Source organism: Oncorhynchus masou, chromosome 31 (assembly GCF_036934945.1).
Source record: "Oncorhynchus masou masou isolate Uvic2021 chromosome 31, UVic_Omas_1.1, whole genome shotgun sequence".
Classification (NCBI taxonomy): Eukaryota; Metazoa; Chordata; class Actinopteri; order Salmoniformes; family Salmonidae; genus Oncorhynchus; species Oncorhynchus masou.
Window position 1 is genome coordinate 28,557,728 of NC_088242.1, and position 17,233 is coordinate 28,574,960.

At 41.8% G+C, this 17,233-nt stretch overlaps 2 protein-coding genes across 2 annotated transcripts in view; both read right to left on the reverse strand.

The window, feature by feature from the left end:
• LOC135523745 (growth arrest-specific protein 7-like) overlaps positions 1-3,289 on the reverse strand; it is a 49,277-nt gene extending 45,988 nt beyond the window's left edge. Inside the window, exon 1 of the mRNA XM_064950617.1 lies at positions 2,823-3,289. Coding sequence (XP_064806689.1) covers positions 2,823-3,002 — 180 coding nt within the window. The 5' untranslated portion in view covers positions 3,003-3,289. The remainder of the gene's footprint in view (positions 1-2,822) is intronic.
• A 452-nt stretch (positions 3,290-3,741) lies between these two features.
• On the reverse strand, positions 3,742-15,859 carry LOC135523746 (myosin heavy chain, fast skeletal muscle-like). Its single transcript, XM_064950618.1, has 38 exons — positions 15,602-15,859; positions 14,729-14,872; positions 13,910-14,066; positions 13,773-13,800; positions 13,559-13,664; positions 13,334-13,426; positions 13,177-13,240; positions 12,999-13,097; positions 12,796-12,899; positions 12,489-12,627; positions 12,218-12,336; positions 11,972-12,121; positions 11,708-11,878; positions 11,307-11,613; positions 11,146-11,210; positions 10,965-11,052; positions 10,383-10,500; positions 10,156-10,279; positions 9,915-10,051; positions 9,549-9,804; positions 8,942-9,184; positions 8,668-8,844; positions 8,427-8,572; positions 8,243-8,333; positions 7,747-8,136; positions 7,421-7,666; positions 7,132-7,328; positions 6,741-6,924; positions 6,496-6,661; positions 6,260-6,384; positions 5,809-6,117; positions 5,399-5,602; positions 5,144-5,269; positions 4,882-5,052; positions 4,556-4,660; positions 4,329-4,424; positions 4,097-4,231; positions 3,742-3,999 (listed from the first exon to the last, which is right to left on the reverse strand). Exons 1-38 carry the CDS (start codon positions 15,848-15,850, stop codon positions 3,988-3,990), a joined length of 5,841 nt encoding a protein of 1,946 aa, XP_064806690.1. The 5' UTR covers positions 15,851-15,859; the 3' UTR covers positions 3,742-3,987.
• Positions 15,860-17,233: the final 1,374 nt, after the last annotated feature.

Sequence of the window (17,233 nt, forward strand, 5' to 3'; positions counted from 1 at the left end):
GGAATAATCGTATATCAATAGCATAGCATGGACACCACAAAATCCCAGTAAGTTACACATAAGCTAACTAATACACATAAGTATAGGAAATGAGCAAAAAAAAAAATCTGGTAAAAGTTGTTCATTGCCAACTCACCAACATGGTAAACAGCTGTATATGAAGCTAACTATTATACTCCAAAATGTTAATTTTTCATTCACTCATTCTTCGAACCAATCAAATTCTTTGTTCCCCGGAGAGCCATTTCCATTGGGTGAAATCTGTCATCAATGGTGTGTCTAATTGGTCCATTCATCTAGAGTCTACAGCTTTCATTTCCTTTTTTCCTCATCTCTTCCTCATCAAGCTCCACCTCAATTAGTTTGGCACTAATCAGCAATCACTTGACTTAATGACTCAATGGCATGATCCATGATTCACCGTGCCCTGTTCCACTTCTGTTCATCAGTTAGGTTGTCATGGCCACCAGAGTCATACCGGTACAGTTGAAGTCGGAAGTTTACATAAACTTAGGTTGGAGCCATTAAAACTCGTTTTTCAACCACTCCAAAAATATCTTGTTAACAAACTATAGTTTTGGCAAGTCGGTTAGGACATCTACTTTCTGCATGAAACAAGTCATTTTTCCAACAATTGTTTACAGACATTATTTAACTTATAATTCATTGTATCACAATTCCAGTGGGTCAGAAGTTTACATACACTAAGTTGACTGTGCCTTTAAACAGCTTGGAAAATTCCAGAAAAGGATGTCATGGCTTTAGAAGCTTCTGATATGCTAATTAACATCATTAACATCTAATTAACTGTACATAAAAACATATAGACAACGGGTAGACTCATACTGATATAGAAAAATACAAATTTCAGCACTTTACTGATGTTAGGGGTGGAACCCCTCTTTAACCACCCTGTCCTAAACATCTCATAACATCATAAATGACATTACCTCTTTCTCTTGGTCAATCAGTGAGCTTGGAAAATACACAAAAGAAGTACAGGAAACAGCTCCTCAATCAAACGCAGCTGTCATCCCTCACCCAGGGATCCATGCTATAGTAACAGGAAATGTATAGCTTATTATAACCGTCCCCTGAAACTACTTCTCATCTAAAAGTAGCCGGCAGGGCCCAATTATATTACACATTCTCCAGATTCCATAACAATAAACACAAAGATAAAGTCTACAAGTTAAAGTTATTAAAAAAATAAAGTTATGAACATCTCATCATAAAAATATGAACTGAATGCCTTCTGTGTTGTATTTGTTTGTTCAAATGAAGGCAGCATCTACCCATACAAGGAGCTTCCTGGGGACTGTGTGGATCTGAGTGTCTGTCAATGCTAGCACAGGCCTGATGACAGGTTCTCTGTTGAATGATTCATCAAAAGTTTGAAGAAAAAAAAAAAGAAGAATAGACTGTTTGGAGAACAAAGCCTCGTCTGCTGAAGATGACAATGGAGCGTGTCTCAGACAGAGATCAAAGTGCCGCACTGTAAACTACGCCAGCAGTGAACACACACATTCCCCTGATTCCGGCGTTGAAAACACCCTGGTCTGAATTGATGATATATATGGCTGTTTCTAGGTGTGTTTTCCTCTTGTTTGAATTCTAATGTAGAACAAATGGAAGGGATCAAAAGGACGTTCCTGAAAATGCCTGGCTAGTTTGATTGGTTGACCAGAATAGGGAAGTTCATACTGTTTTTTTTCCATTCAGATCTATATGCAAGAGCCAAGTCAGCATCAGTAGCAATCATTTGGTAACTCATTTGGAAGAACTTCCTGTTTCTAGGTCAGGGTTTCAAGTTAAATGTTGATGGTGCAACACACATCCTAAACCTGAGCCAATGCAACTAACTATTCAAGTCATGCCCTTCAATGCAGCCTCCACCTGTTACACACCCAGTATCAGGTCATGTCAGAGCTGCTTCCCACTTCTCCTTATCTGTAAAAATAGAAATGTACACTACTGTACCAAGTACCAGATTGAGGTGTGTTGAGGACAAGCTGCCTCGGCCAGCCGACATCCTACAGATCTACTCCCATCTGCCCATCTCATTTCTGATCCAGTGATTTACTGTGTCGAGTGTGAACATTGGGTGGGTGTCCATTTCCTTTTGCCAATTGTTGATAAAACAAGTAATTAGCTGTGCGTTCTTGTCACTCTTGGCTAAAACCTAAATTCAAGACCGTCTTCGCTAAGGATATCCCTGTCCTTCTGTGAACCTTGTGTTCACCTGCATACCGCACAAGCGTGTGTTTGTGCGTACTTGTGACCTTGCTGTGACAGAGCAGTGTGTTCCCTCAGTAATCTGCCCCGTGCACTCATGCAGACAGACACAGGCAGGAGACCTGAGAATTCCAATGGAATGTGTCAGGAATGAGGAAATGTGGTGGAGGCCTCAAGAGTGGACAGGGGTGGGGAGGCTAGCGCGCAAACTGATCGAACACCAATGGGAAAACTGTTTAAAACCCTAATCTCTTCTGAAATAAAAATCGCCTCATCTGTTCGATACCAGCCATGGGATGTGAATGTGGAGTTGTGTGGATATGAGAGTGGACATATGTATTTACCACAATGTCAAAATATCTGTGTGTTATTTAAGTGTGAAGACATTGACTCTTTATGATGACGTTATTTCATTGGGTAATATAGTGAGCATCATAAGAAACTCTTACTACTTCATTAGGCCTTACTGAGTTTACACGCCACTCCAAACTCAAAGGGAGAGGGGGAAAAGTGTTTATTTTGTTGCCATTTGTTTCACCATTGGCATTGCAACATTTATTGATCTGAGAGTGGACATTCAGACTTACCTCTAAGACCTGAACATAACTTGCTGGGAACCATCCCCTGACTCCATCCAGCTCTCCTTCCCACCAGCCGCCAGGCAACGGCTGAACTATCTTTATGATTTCTCCAACTTCAAAAGTCAAACCCTGCTGATGTTGATCCCCGCTGAAGGAGTATAAACTTTTGCAGTAAGATCCAGACATCGTTATCTTCTCCGGTATAATGTCGGGTCCGCGCGTAGATTCACACAGACTGATCCCCTTCCTCGAGATTCACTTGGCTCTTTCTAGTCAAACTTGAAATGTTCATTAGTTAGCGCATCAATGACAACAATCCAACATGTTGCGAATCTGGTTAAAGTACTTGCTGAGTGAATGAAAAGGTATCCCTTGTCAAAAGAATCCTGTAAAATCCTGAACTCAGCGCAGATGCGTTCTGAGCGTGTGTATATGGGCGCTTCTCCGTTTGTGTGAGCTCCCTTTCGCAAAGACCACAGTCAAGTCTGTGCTCCTTCAATTCCGATTGCGCCTTTTTATGAGATAACTCGGTACTCGCTTCCGTTTTTTTTGCACATGAGTTATGTTGTGGGGATTAGTAATCAATTAGCAACTTTCACCAAGGCTGGGCCTATTGAAATGTAATGCACTTTGTCAATTGAATCACTTCTCCAAGACGCGATTGTTTATGAAGGTTTGACAAGGCGACCGTGGAAAATAATGTGACTTTGCCATAACGTGAACTGTTGAAATGGAGCTCCACCGATCAATGATATGCACGTCCAATGAATGCAGCTACGTAGTCATACTTTTGAAACGTGTGCCACAATTTATTTTGCAATTAAACGTAGTGCAAATCTCACAATCATGGTAGGCGAGCCTATGCTCTTTGTAACATACAGTATAGCCATATTTATTAGATCGAAAGTAATCTTAGTGTCGCAATCTTGAAGTAAAATAGTGGAGGCAAGATAAAAAAAAATACAACCGGGTGTTAACCACAAGGCGGAGCCAAAATACTTCAAGTAGAAATGCATTATTCTTTCCAAGGAGCTTATATCATAGGCCTACACACAAAACCCATATTATGTGAGTTTAATAATACAGCACATACAGCGAGCCAAGCATGCGTAGTACATAAGTCATTAAAAACTCCTATTTTAGGAGTCTTCTGAGTCATATCTTCTCTTCACTATTCTTTGCTCTGTTTGGAGAAAGAAAGGTTTGATATCATTCACTACCTATGAATACTGTGGCATTACTAAACAACATTTTCTATAAAGGTATCATTTCAAACAAACCGTTGAGCCCATGTCTCTGCTCTTGGCTCTCATCTTGTTGACCTGGGAGTCAGCGAGATCAGCCCTCTCGGATGCCTCCTCCAGTTCATGTTGCACTTTCCTGAACTTATTCAGGTGGGTGTTAGCCTGCTCTTCCTGTGGAGAAATTTAGCATCAAGGGTAACGTCATAATTAAAAAAATATACAGCCATTTTGAATTGGGGTATAGATGACAAATGGAAGCTTTTCTTACAGCTTCCTCAGCCTGGCGTTTGTATGCCTTTACTTTCAGCTGCAGCTTGTTCACCAGGTCCTGGAGTCTGAAGACATTCTTCTTGTCCTCCTCTGCCTGGAAAATATTGTTATTATTACCATTTTGTCTTCATCCACCTACCCTACATCATCGTCCTCATCATAACCATCATTATCATTAAACTACTGTAATAGTGGTAATATCAATGCAATATGGTAATCCTTTACCTGGTAGGAGAGTTCCTTGACTCTCCTCTCATATTTCCTGACTCCTTTGATGGCATCAACTCCCATCCTCTGCTCAGCCTCCAGTTCTCCCTCCAACTCTCGCACCTGCAACCCAGAGGGTCAAAGGTTGGAATGTCACTCTTTCAAATATATTTGTTTAATTAATGTGCACTTCTTTTGAAAAATGTATTTGAAATTCAGATGCAGTGTTATTATAGCCTAGAGATTTTCCTACCGCTCGTACTCAGTCGGCTAATCCTCTGGATATCATCCATTTGAGAGCTATGTATTTGCATATCAAAAGAGAATAGCTGTTATTGACTCACCCTGGTCTCCAGTTTCTGGAGCTGCTTCTTGCCTCCCTTCATGGCCAAGTTCTCAGCCTCGTCCAGACGGACCTGCAGGTCCTTGACTGTGACCTCCAGGTTTTTCCTCATCCTCTCCAGGTGAGCGCTGGTGTCCTGTTCCTTCTTCAGCTCTTCAGACATCATGGCTGCCTGCATTGACACACAGAGAACAAGGACAAACATGATTGAAAGAGGGATGTCTATGACAGTGTACTCAGTGAAACCTCTGGTTGTCACTCACTTCCGTTATTGCCTTCTTGGCTTTCTCCTCTGCATTCCTGGCCTCCTGGACAGCATCCTCAACCTCAGCCTTGAGTTGGGTGAGGTCAGCATCCAGCTTCTTTTTGGTGCTCATCAGGTTGATGTTCTGAAACAGAAGTTCTTAAACTTGAGAAGTTCTTCCTGACTTGACCGATGAGAGTAGATCAGGCCTCAGCTGTAATTTCATGATTATATTTCCTTATAAATATGATGTAAGTAAGCCACTGACACTAACCTGGGAATGCAGCAGCACCACTCTCTCACAGGCGTCAGTCAGTTCCTGCTCGGCCATCTTGCGGCTCCTCTCCGTCTGCTCCAGGGCAGCCCTCAGCTCCTCCACTTCGGCCTGCATCAGGGAGCTCCTGCGCTCTACCATGGCTGCCTGGTCCCTCAGGTCCTCCTGGCTACGCAGAGCCTCATCCAGGTGCAGCTGGGCATCCTGGAAAACCAGTCACAACCATGACTTGATTAGTTTTATGAAGCTGCAACTGAAGTGCAGCAAGGAAGTAGAGTTGTGGATCCTACTTCTAACGCCAATTCAGTGAAGTTGGTGGATAGTGCTACTACCCTGCTCTGTTATGATGCCACACATTACCCTGCTCCAAAATTCATCACATGGCTGTTTGCAGTAAAAGTGACCCTCACCTTAAGTTGTCCCTGGACATTCCTCAGCTGTTTCTGGGCCTCAGCAGACTGCCGGTTGACATGACTCAGCTGGACCTCCATCTCGTTAAGATCAGCCTCCATTTTGCGTTTGAACCTGAGAGCATCATTCCTGCCCCGGACCTCAGCTTCCAGAGTGCTCTGCATGGACTCGATCAACCTCTGGCAGTTGCATTTTAGCTTATCCATCTCCTCGTCCTTCTCCGCTAGCTTCCTGCCCACTTCGCCTTTGACCTGGGCCAGCTCCAGGTGCACACGTAGGATCTTGGACTCCTCATGCTCCAGAGAGGCCTGAGGGAGATACAGGTGGTGATTGAAGAGCACTTGCATTGAAGTGTACATGTAACTATAAAGAGTACAACCTACCAGGTTTCATGCTCAGAACTGAACCACACCAACTTTACTCATCTACAGTATTGTTGAAACACAGTACCTCTGCTTCCTCAAGAGCTGTCTGGATCTCTACTTTCTCAGTCTCTATAATCTTCTTGGCCTTCTCCACTTCATGGATGCTCTTCCCAGTCTCACCAAGCTGATCACTCAGGTCTGTGACCTCCTCTGGTGATCAAATAGAAAAACAGACTTTTGGTCGATAATTTTATCAGTTGCCTTTGCCTATAGGATACTTTTTAAAGTCTAAGAATGCCAAAACCACAGTCTCAGCCATACGCTGCAGCGTCTTGTTCTCTCTTTTCATGGTCTCCAGCTGATCCAGACATTCCTCGTATGAATTCTTAATTTTGAAGAGATCAGTGCTCATAGCACAAGACCCTTTCTGGGAACCTTCCAGCTCAGCCTGACTCTCCTCATACTTCTGCTTCCATTCAGTCAAAACCTGAGGAGACAAAAAGTTTGTTACCAAGAAATAGACCTCAACTTAAAATGATTTGAGTCCTCTCCAAGTCATTTAATACCTTGTCAAAGTTCTTTTGCCTTTTGTCCAGGTTAGCGGCCCAGGCATTATTTTTCTCTTGATCAATCATCAGGTCCTCCACCTCTCCCTGCAGCCTCTGCTTGCTCTTATCCAGAGAGGAACACTTAGTGTTCACAGCCTCAATTGTCTCTTCAGCATCCTGAAGACGCAGGGCAAGCTTCTTCCTAATAGATCAATTAAAAGTTATAGAGAGACATAGATATAGAGATTTCAGCAAATGCTGCTATATATTAAGAAATAGAATGGTCTCTAAATTGTCATCAACAGTTTTTTTTAAACACTGTATGCAAATCAGAATATCTTTGCAATTGAATGTTTGGTGTCAGCGTGAGACCCTAACTCTGTATATCTACAGGTCTGACTAATCATACTTGGCCTCCTCCAGCTCTTCTGTTCTCTGGATGGCATCAGACTCGTATTTGGTTCTCCACTGAGCCACCTCTCCATTGGCCTTGGACATGCCGCGCTGCAGCTCTGCCTTGGCCTCCTGCTCCTCCTCGAACTGCTCCCTCAGCAGGTCACAGTCATGGCGGGACGATTGGAGGACATGGGCTAGGGCATTTTTGACCTGCAAACACACCCAGTAAGGGAAACGTTTAGTATGTGTTTTAATGTCTATTTGATGTGATGCGGACATTTGAATCAGTTGTGTTTCTGTACCTTAAGCTCCTCTTCAGCCAGCCTCTTCAGTTCATCCACCTGCGATGTCAAAGCCTGTTTGCTTCTGGTCAGCTGGGATACCAGTGATTCTCTCTCCTCCAGCTGACGAGAAAGCTCGCCATTCTCTGTTTGGAATCTCGCTTTTTGAACAGTGATGTCAGTGACGTTTCGCTGACTTTCGTCGCTTTTGGCCTTTAGCTCGCTGATTTGATCTTCAAGACTTCGGCACATTTTCTCCAGGTTACTCTGGCAGAACAAACCATTATTTATAACCACAAATATAGGTTTGAAAATGTGCAATAAATCATGTTAACTTGTCAACTTACCTTCAATTTGGACACCGACTCCATGTTGCTGACCAGGTCACTGATCTCCATTTTGTATTCTCCCTTCTCCTTCTCCAGCTTCTGCTTGACTCGCTGCAGGTTGTCGATGTGCTCTCCCATCTCGGCCATACTTTCTGCGTGTTTCTTACGCAGGGCAGCAGAAGTAACCTCATGGTGCAGAGTTGACTCCTCCAGATCTCGTCTCAGTTTCTGAAACTCGGCCTCTCGCTTCTTGTTCACCTCAATCTGAGCAATGGTGGCTCCACCAGCTTCTTCAAGCCTCTCGCTGATTTCCTCAAGTTCCCTGGTGAGATCAGACCTCTGTTTCTCCACCTTAGCCCTGGCAGCACGTTCCGCCTCAATCTCCTCTTCCAGCTCCTCAATACGGGCCTGGAAAAAACAGAAGAGTTGATTAAAAAAAAAACATTGGATGCATTGTTGGCAGTTGCACCACATATCAACATCATTGATTGAAACATTTGTTGCAATTTGATACCTGATGTTCCTTCAGTTTCTTCTGCAACTGGGCACCAAGGGCTTGCTCATCCTCCATTTTCCCAGCAAGATGACAAATTTCAAAGTCTTTCCTATAAGTTAAATATTAATTGAAAGTTGTTAAAATGTGGATAGAACCTGATCCAGTAGAATGTGTACAGTATGTAAGAAGTATTTCATCGTACTTCTTCTGCTTTTCATCCATTTGCTGTTTTTCATTCTCCAGATCCATTATGGATTCCTGGGCATGTTTTAAATCTCCCTCAAACTTCTTCCTGGATCTCTCAAGGTCCATGGAATGTTTCTTCTCTTGTTCAAGAGAGCCCTCTACCTGTAACATCACATGGGATCATTGTAAGAATATACCAAGGTTAGGACGTCATGACATACCGTAGGCCTATGATGTACTGGACTTGTCAAACTCACGTCGTCCACTTGCTGTTCCAGCTTGGCCTTGGCTTTGGTCAGAGTGTTGACTTTCTCTTCCTCTGCCTGGAGATCATGTAAGACTTGCTGGTGGGCTTCTTGGAGGGCTTTCTTCTCCTTGGATAATTTAACAATGGTTTCATCCAGTGTTGACACTTCTTCAGTCAGGTTTTTCACCTGTTCATACAAACAGAAAAGTGAACAGTTCTCAGACTGAAATAAAAAAGAAATAAATAATAATAGCTTCAATGTAGACTGGGGAAGTGTCTTTAACCTTGTTTTCAGTGGCATGTTTCTCTTTCTCCACTTTAACCAGGGTGAGCTCCAGATCATCAATGTCCTTCTTTAACTCAGAACACTCGTCCTCCAGCTTCCTCTTCTTGGCGGTCAGCTCAGCGTTGATCTCCTCCTCATCCTCCAGCCTTTCACTCAGCTCTTTAGCTTTGACCTCCAGCTGGATCTTGTTCTTGACGAGACTCTCACATCTCTCCTCTGCATCTGAAAGGTTCTCACTTTCCTACAGAATTATTTTCAAAACATGTTTAAATCAAATATTGTATTTATTTGTTACCGGTAACTTCACAATTTACCAGTAAACTACCAGAATTTTGGAAACTTTAAAGGATTATAGCTCATTTTCATAACATGTCAAATATATACAATTAGAAAAATAAGATGTTTTAAAAATGAAAAATAGAATGAAAAAGCTGTAAAACATTATCCTAAATATAACCCATCAACTTAGTGAATATCGTTGGTGTTCAATGTGAGGGTTTCAACATAAAATAACCTTTTATATTTTTGACATGCTTTTATTTATTTTACAATGTCAATAAAGCTTTGTTGTAAATGTTTTGGGGCCTAACAGGTGAATAACATACCGAAGCTACTTGTAACTGAAGATCGTTATTTTCCTGCAGAAGGGAAACCATTTTCTCCTCTAGTTCCTTCTTCTTGGCTTCAGCCTTAGCCAGGTTCTCCTTGCACTTGGCAAACTCTTCCTTCATGGTGGCCATTTCCTTCTCTGTCTCAGCACTTTTCAGCAGGGGCTTGATCTTGAAGTACAGCTTCATCCATGGCCAGTGTTTCACGTTCATGAAGGAGCGGATGTTGTACTGGACGATGAAGATAGATTCTCTGTGTGAGGAATAAGTGGTTATTACATCAATCCCCGTGGTGAAATATTATAGCTTCACAGATAATTAGTCAAGCAGATTAGTCCTACTGAGTCAATTGAACAGTCTTACCTTCGCTCCATCATCTTTTTGAACTCCTTCCTCATGATGAATCCTCTGCAGAGTGCTTGAGTCATTGTAACCAACGCTGCCAGCTTCTCATCTCTCATCTCCTCCAGAGTTCCCAGCAGCCCAGCCTTAAAAAACACCTGAGAGACAAAAATACATAGTTGGGCCGTAGAATAGGATTTAGATTGACTGCCAATGTTAACATTGTGGCTTGTGATTGTGAACAAAATTGGGCTCCTCTTACCTTGGTGTGCCCAAATTTGTACTGAGTGTGGTCCACATCAATTGACCCCAAGAGCCTCTCTGAAGCTTTCTTGTTGTCAATGAACTGGCCATCGGGGATAACACTGGCATTCAATACTTTGTACCTGTTACAAACATGAAAGATATATATTTCAGGTATGTTATATTTTTTTCAAAGGATTTAAATGCATAGCATTTTTGGTGAACTACCATGGGATGATAGTATACCTTTGCTTGAAATCACCATACAGGATTCTGCTTGGGAAACCTTTTCTGCAGATTCTGATACCTTCTAACACACCATTACACCTCAGCTGGTGGATCACCAAAGCATTCTCCATGAGACCTAAGATGTACAAGATTTTGGCTGCATTTTATCGGAAGAGAATGATTGTCCACTGCCATAGTGAGCTCCAAAAGTATTGGGACTGTTACACATTTGTTGTTGCTTTGGCTCTGTACTCCAGCAATTTGGATTTGAAATGACTATGAGGTTAACGTGCTGACTGTTAGCTTTAATTTTATAGTATTTTCATCCATATCGGATTAACCGTTTAGAAATTATAACTTTTGTTTTACATAGTCCCCCCATTCTAGGGGACCAAAAGCATTGGGACAAATTCACTTATGTGGATTAAAGTGGTCCAAAGTTTAGTATTTGGTCCCATATTCCAAGCATGCAAAGATATTTGTGTGTCGGTAACTCTCTCACTAATCATTATTCACAATTCATTCAGGATTATCCGTAGTCATGGTAGCATCCTCACTCCATCTCGTACATACACCCAGTAACCAATGCTTTAGTGCTACCTGGACTCTTTGACTCGTTGGGAATCAAGCAGCGCACAAAGTGAGGATGAGTGCATCTCAGGTTTGTCATCAGCTTGCCCAAGTTCTCCTGTGGGATGATAGTAACGTAAATGAGTGGAACGTTTGAGTCTCAATACCTCATTTGTAGTCATTATTTTCACTACTTGATGCATCCGCCTACCCTAAACAAGGCAGACACTGTTTGGAAGGAGCCACCTTTCTTCTTGGCACCTTTCTTGCTAAGATCTGTCAATGAAACAAGCAGGAGTTGTGTGAATATCTATAACACCATGTTGTGTATACAAGACCATGTTTTTAGAGGTAAAGTTATAGATCCCATACCATCGGCTTGTGTAAAGCTCGCATATAAGAGAGACAGCAGTTTAACGGCAGACTTCTGATACAGCTGGACCACAGACTCGTTCAGCGGGTCCTTGTTCTTGTCCAGCCATCCACAGATGTTGTAGTCGACAGTTCCGGCATAGTGCATCAGGGAGAAGTGGGCCTCGGCCTTGCCTTTGGCAGGCTTGGGCTTCTGAAAGCAGCCAGTCTTTCCCAGATGCTGGTCGTACAGCTTGCTCTTGAAGGTGGTGTCTGAAGCCTTGGGGAACATGCACTCCTCTTCGAGGATGGAAAAGATGCCCATTGGCTGTAGTGGGATGCGGTTGAAAAGAGGTTGATACGAGATACAACAGTAGTGTAAATTCTTCTCATCTGTCATGAAGCATTCCCATTACACTTACCTTCTCAATGAGCTCAATGCAGGCGGCCAAGTCCATTCCAAAGTCTATGAACTCCCACTCAATTCCCTCTTTCTTGTACTCCTCTTGTTCCAGCACAAACATGTGGTGGTTGAAAAACTGTTGCAGTTTTTCGTTGGTGAAGTTGATACACAGCTGCTCCAGACTGTTGTACTGTAGAAAGTATTTGATTGGCATACTGTGTTTCAATGTTACAGAGACTGTATCATTCGATTAAGTACTGTGCTGAGGACATTCGATACTTACGTCAAAGATCTCAAACCCAGCGATGTCCAGGACACCAATGAAGAACTGCCTTGGCTGCTTGGTGTCCAACATCTGGTTAATGCGGATAACCATCCACAAGAACATCTTCTCGTAGATGGATTTTGCCAGGGCCATAACTGAATTATGGACCTAAAATTTAAACAATAATACAACAGAATTGGAATAATCATAATGGACTGATTGATGTGCATTTATTGGTAATATTGAATAGATATGATTTTTCACCTGCTGGACTGTCTGTCCCTTGGTGACATATTCATTTCCAACCTTCACTCTGGGGTAGCAGAGAGCTTTTAGCAGATCTGCAGAATTCAGGCCCAGGAGGTAGGCAATTTTGTCAGCCACTAAAACAATGACAGGAGCCATAGAAGAATGTCAACATCTCTATTACTTCAAATTGACCATCACTGAGATGAGTCACATGTTGTACTTTTCAGAGTAAGTATATATACAGTATATTCATATTATGTATACATATTCAAAACCCATGTTTTACCCTCAGTGCCGTCTGGCTCTGCTTGCTCCTCTCTCTGCTTCTGCTTGAACTTCATGTTCCCATGATGCATCACAGCACCTGTCAGCTTGAAGATGCCCATCTTTTCATCCAGCGTGAAGCCCAAGATATCAATAGCAGTCTAGTAGCCAAATCAATCCGATATAAGTAGATTCAATGTTAATAGAAGAGTAGGAAACAAAATATATACTATAAGTAGATTCCACATGATGTTGTATTATGCTAATCGCATTATGGTAAATGTGCAAACATAATTAGTCAAGTTATTTGTCAAATCAAGAAGACCTACATCGGTGGCGAGCAGTTCATCTTTGTCTACGATGCTGGTCACAGTGATCTGCCCCTGACTGATCATGGGGAAATCATATGGGTTGGTTGTGATGAGCAGCATCTCTGTGGAGATGAATATAGTCATTAGTGATTTAAAATTCAATACTCAGCTTTAATGTCAGGATGGACCATTGGCAATAGCATTAGTCATGTGATCCTTACCTATCAGCTCTGGCTTGTGGTTGGTCATTACTTGATAGAAGATGTGATAACTTCTCTCATCAGCAAGCTGGAATGTCACTCTGGACTTTTCCAGCAAGTCTGGGGAAAGAGTCAAGTGTCAATGCCTTCCATAACCTCTAGTCTAGACCAAGCACAGAAACATACAGCATAGACTCACATGTCTCAATATCAGCTGATGCGAGCTTTCCAGTGGTTCCAAAATGAATCCTGATGAATTTACCCTGTTTGGAAAATAATAATGTAGGATTCCTGGTTTGGACTGTAACACGTCTTAAGAATTATATTAAAGATAATAGGTAATAGGCTCATCTTACAAATCGTGAGGAGTTGTCGTTCCTCACAGTTTTGGCATTCCCATAGGCCTCTAGCAGGGGGTTGGCTGCAATGATTTGATCCTCCAGCGAGCCCTGGAGAATCATTGCTTACACTTTACTTCACAAACCACTATTTATCTGATATTTACTTGTTAAAATGACTATTACATACATTTGAACTAGGTTTTTGTCAGCTGGTATCTGTCTGGTATCACAGGGCCTTACCTGCATTTTGCCACTGGTAGATTCTTTCTTCCCAGACACTGCGATTGTCGCAAAGTACTGGATGACACGCTTAGTGTTCACAGTCTTCCCTGCACCAGATTCTCCACTGAGTTCAGATAAATAAACAAGGTTGGGAAAAGAATAAAGATAGGTAAGATAAGTGGTACTTGTGGTGCAAAAATATGACGGTTTGTTAATACAGAATGCAACTTACGTGATAAGGACAGACTGGTTCTCTCTGTCTGTGAATACAAATATTTTGATGAGAGGGCTTAATGAGGGGGATATATTGACATAATCAGGTAATTCTGCTAAATAAGGTTTTCCATTACAGCCAAATATCAACCTTACCAGTGAGCATGAACTGATATGCGTTGTCAGAGACAGAGAAGATATGAGGCGGGGCTTCCATGCGTTTCTTCCCTCTATAGGCCACTACCACCTCCTGGTTGTAGACTGGTAACCACTTATAGGGGTTCACAGTAACACAGAACAGCCCAGAGTAGGTCTGAAACACAGTTTAGTAACCATTACTTTTGGCTTATCTCATTGATATTGTATTGGAGTGAATGATAAAGAATTGTATATACTACACAGTGGTCTAAAGTACTAAAATAAAAATACTTTAAAGTACAACTTAAGTTGTTTTTTGGTGTACCTTTACTTTAGCCAACTTTTACTTCACTACATGCCTAAAGAAAATAATGTACTTTTTACTCCATACATTTTCCCTGACACCCAAAAGTACTCGTTACATTTTGACAGGAAAATGGTCCAACTCACACACTTATCAAGGGAACGCCCCTGGTCATCCCTACTGCCTGATCTTGCGGACTCACTAAGCACAAATGCTTCATTTGTAAATTATGTCTGAGTGTTCGAGTGGGCCCCTGGCGATCTGTAAATGTAAAAATATCTAATAATTCTGCTTTCTGGTTTGCTTAATATAAGGAATTTGAGAGGATTTATACTTTTACCTTTGATACTTAAGTATATTTAAAAACAAATACTTTTAAGACTTTTACTCAAATAGTATTTTACTGGGTGACTTTCACTTTTACTTGAGTCATTTTTATATTAAGGTATCTTTACATTTACTCAAGTTCTGTATGACAATTGAGTACTTTTTCCACCACTGACAGTACGTAATGTCAAGCAGTCTAGACTCACATAGATCATCCATGCTGCGTAACGCTCTTTGAGGTTATACAGCACAGTGGCCTCGTTGAGGTGGGTCATCATGGCCATGTCCTCAATCTTATCAAATTTCGGAGGATTCATTGGATACACATCATCCTCCGTCACTGTTACACCCTTGGAAAGTTAGACACGAGAGTTATTAACATGTCGTACTACTTCTGTTAATTACTAACATGTTGTATTAGTTATTATTACAATGTACACGGAGTATGCAACACATTAACACCTGCTCTTTCTGTGATAAAGACTGGCCAGGTGAATCCAGGTGAAAGATATGATCCCTTATTGATGACACTTAAATCCACTTCAATCAGTGTAGATGAAGGGGAGGAGAAAGGTTAAAGAAAGATGTTTAAGCCTTGAGACAGTTGAGACGTGGATTGTGTACGTGTGCCGTTCAGAAGGTGAATGGGCAGGACAAAAGATTTAAGTGCCTTTGATCGGGGTATGTTAGTAGGTAACAGGCTCGCCAGTTTGTGTCAATAACTGCAACGCTGCTGGGTTCTTCCACACTCAACAGTTTCCTGTGTGTATAAGGTTTTCCATTACAGCCAAATATCAACCTTACCAGTGAGCATGAACTGATATGCGTTGTCAGAGACAGAGAAGATATGGTCCGACACCCAAAGGCCATCCAGCTAACTTGACACAACTGTTAGAAACATTAGAGTCAAAATGGGCCAGCATCCCTGTGGAACGCTTTAAACACCCTGTAGAGTCCATGCGCAACGAACTATGGGGGGGGGGGGGTGCAACTCAATATTAGGAAGGTGTTCCTAATGTTTGGTATACTCAGTGTAGTAATACTGTCTATATTAATTAGTTGTGGAGTCAAACACTCACTTGTCCACCAGTAATCTTTACAGTGACTTTGCCACTGTCTCTCTTCTGGATGTTGCCTTTGAGGTACAGCTCTTTGCTGTCGGTCACATAGCAGGCTGTCTTGGCATCAAATGGGATGTTCTGAGCGGCAATCCTCTCTCTCTCCGGTTTCCGGAGGTATATGGCTGCCTCGCCGAAAATGGCCATCTCTGCGTCCGTACTCATGGCTGGGCTTTTACTGTGAAGAGAAAGCAAAGTTTCAAAATACATTTCAAAAAAATCACTTTCTCTGATGGAGAGACATCCAGTGACAGGAATCAATTAAAAGGACCAGCTGAGAGAGGACTGTAAAATGAAGCGTCTTCAACCTTACCCAAAACCAGACTCACTGAGAAAAGGTTGCTGTTTTGTTTCACTCACCTGAGGAGATATAGGAACCATTATTTTTGAATTCATTTTTGCATTTGAAAACATCATAATGGAACCTTTTGTTGATAAAAAGCTTTAGCATAGACAGTCAGTAGTGCACAAACCTCTATAGGAGAGAGTTTAATATTACTCACCAGAGTTCTCCCTCAGACGGATCCCTCAGTAATCAAAGGGACTCACTGGGACGGCTTTTATTGAGATAATTTGGGTCGCCCCTCATATCCTTCCCGTTGTTTTGGGCATGGAAAAGTAAGCCACCCCCTTGATTAGTTCTCTGTCATCTCTCATTATGGGGCTTACTTTGGGATCTAGTGGCATGGTGGCCAGACAATGGTTTTCAGAGGCAGAGGGCAGACGTTACATAAACCGATGGATGGAATTGGAGAAATGTGAAACCTTAAAATAGTTTGCGTCTTAACATTTTTGGAGGGACAGCTATCCATTTAAGATGAAGCAAAGATAAGGATACATTTGTGATCCTATTCTAAGCATGATCTTAATTGGTCCTTGATGTATGTGACAGGAAATGGCATTTCAGCATTTGTATATTTTGCCAGGCATATAGATGTTCCATCTATAATGTGTAGTTCCATCATTTATATTCCTAGTTTAAAACATCAATCTAACAAATATCAATAACATGGAGATACTCAGCTGTTAATCTGTTTGTATTTGGGCAGAAAGAGCCCAGGACCTTATTGGAAATCGAATTAAAGCCCTAGTGTAATCCTGCTCTATAGAACACATGCAGAATGGGTATTATACTTCCATGCCAAGTGTAAATTCCAATCTGGTTTTCAGACAATTGAAATTCGAAAGTTATGATGACCTTTGAGACACTAAATGTGTGCGTTTATTACTGGACCACAAAAATAAGACAAACACAGGTGGGATGCGCCACCCTAAATATGATAGTCAATCACTGTGCACTAAACAGATAGTTCTAAAGAAGGCATCACACGGCTAATGATTTAGCTCAGCGATAGGAAATGTCTCTGTGCCTTTCTGATCTTTCTGATCAGTCTGGATTGACTTTTGATTATGAGGCCTTAATCATGGCTAATCCTGAGATAGCATGCAAGCTTTAGGCCCTGTGTGTTCTGTATTGGACTTTGACATTGGAGAGGAGGTCTATTTTGGCTGTCGTGGGGAAGCCCAAAATGTCACCATGCATTCTCCTGAGGGTCACTACTAATCTCTGAAAATCGCAGACTCTCAAATGAA

Coding starts and splice junctions, on each gene's coding strand:
- LOC135523746 (XM_064950618.1), bottom strand. CDS start 15,850: ATGTATTTTGAAACTTTGCTTTCTCTTCACAGTAAAAGCCCAGCCATG. Junction 14,067..14,728: donor ACGCAGCATGGATGATCTAT/GTGAGTCTAGAC, acceptor ACTGTGTTTCAG/ACCTACTCTGGGCTGTTCTG. Junction 9,185..9,548: donor TTCAGTTACAAGTAGCTTCG/GTATGTTATTCA, acceptor ATAATTCTGTAG/GAAAGTGAGAACCTTTCAGA.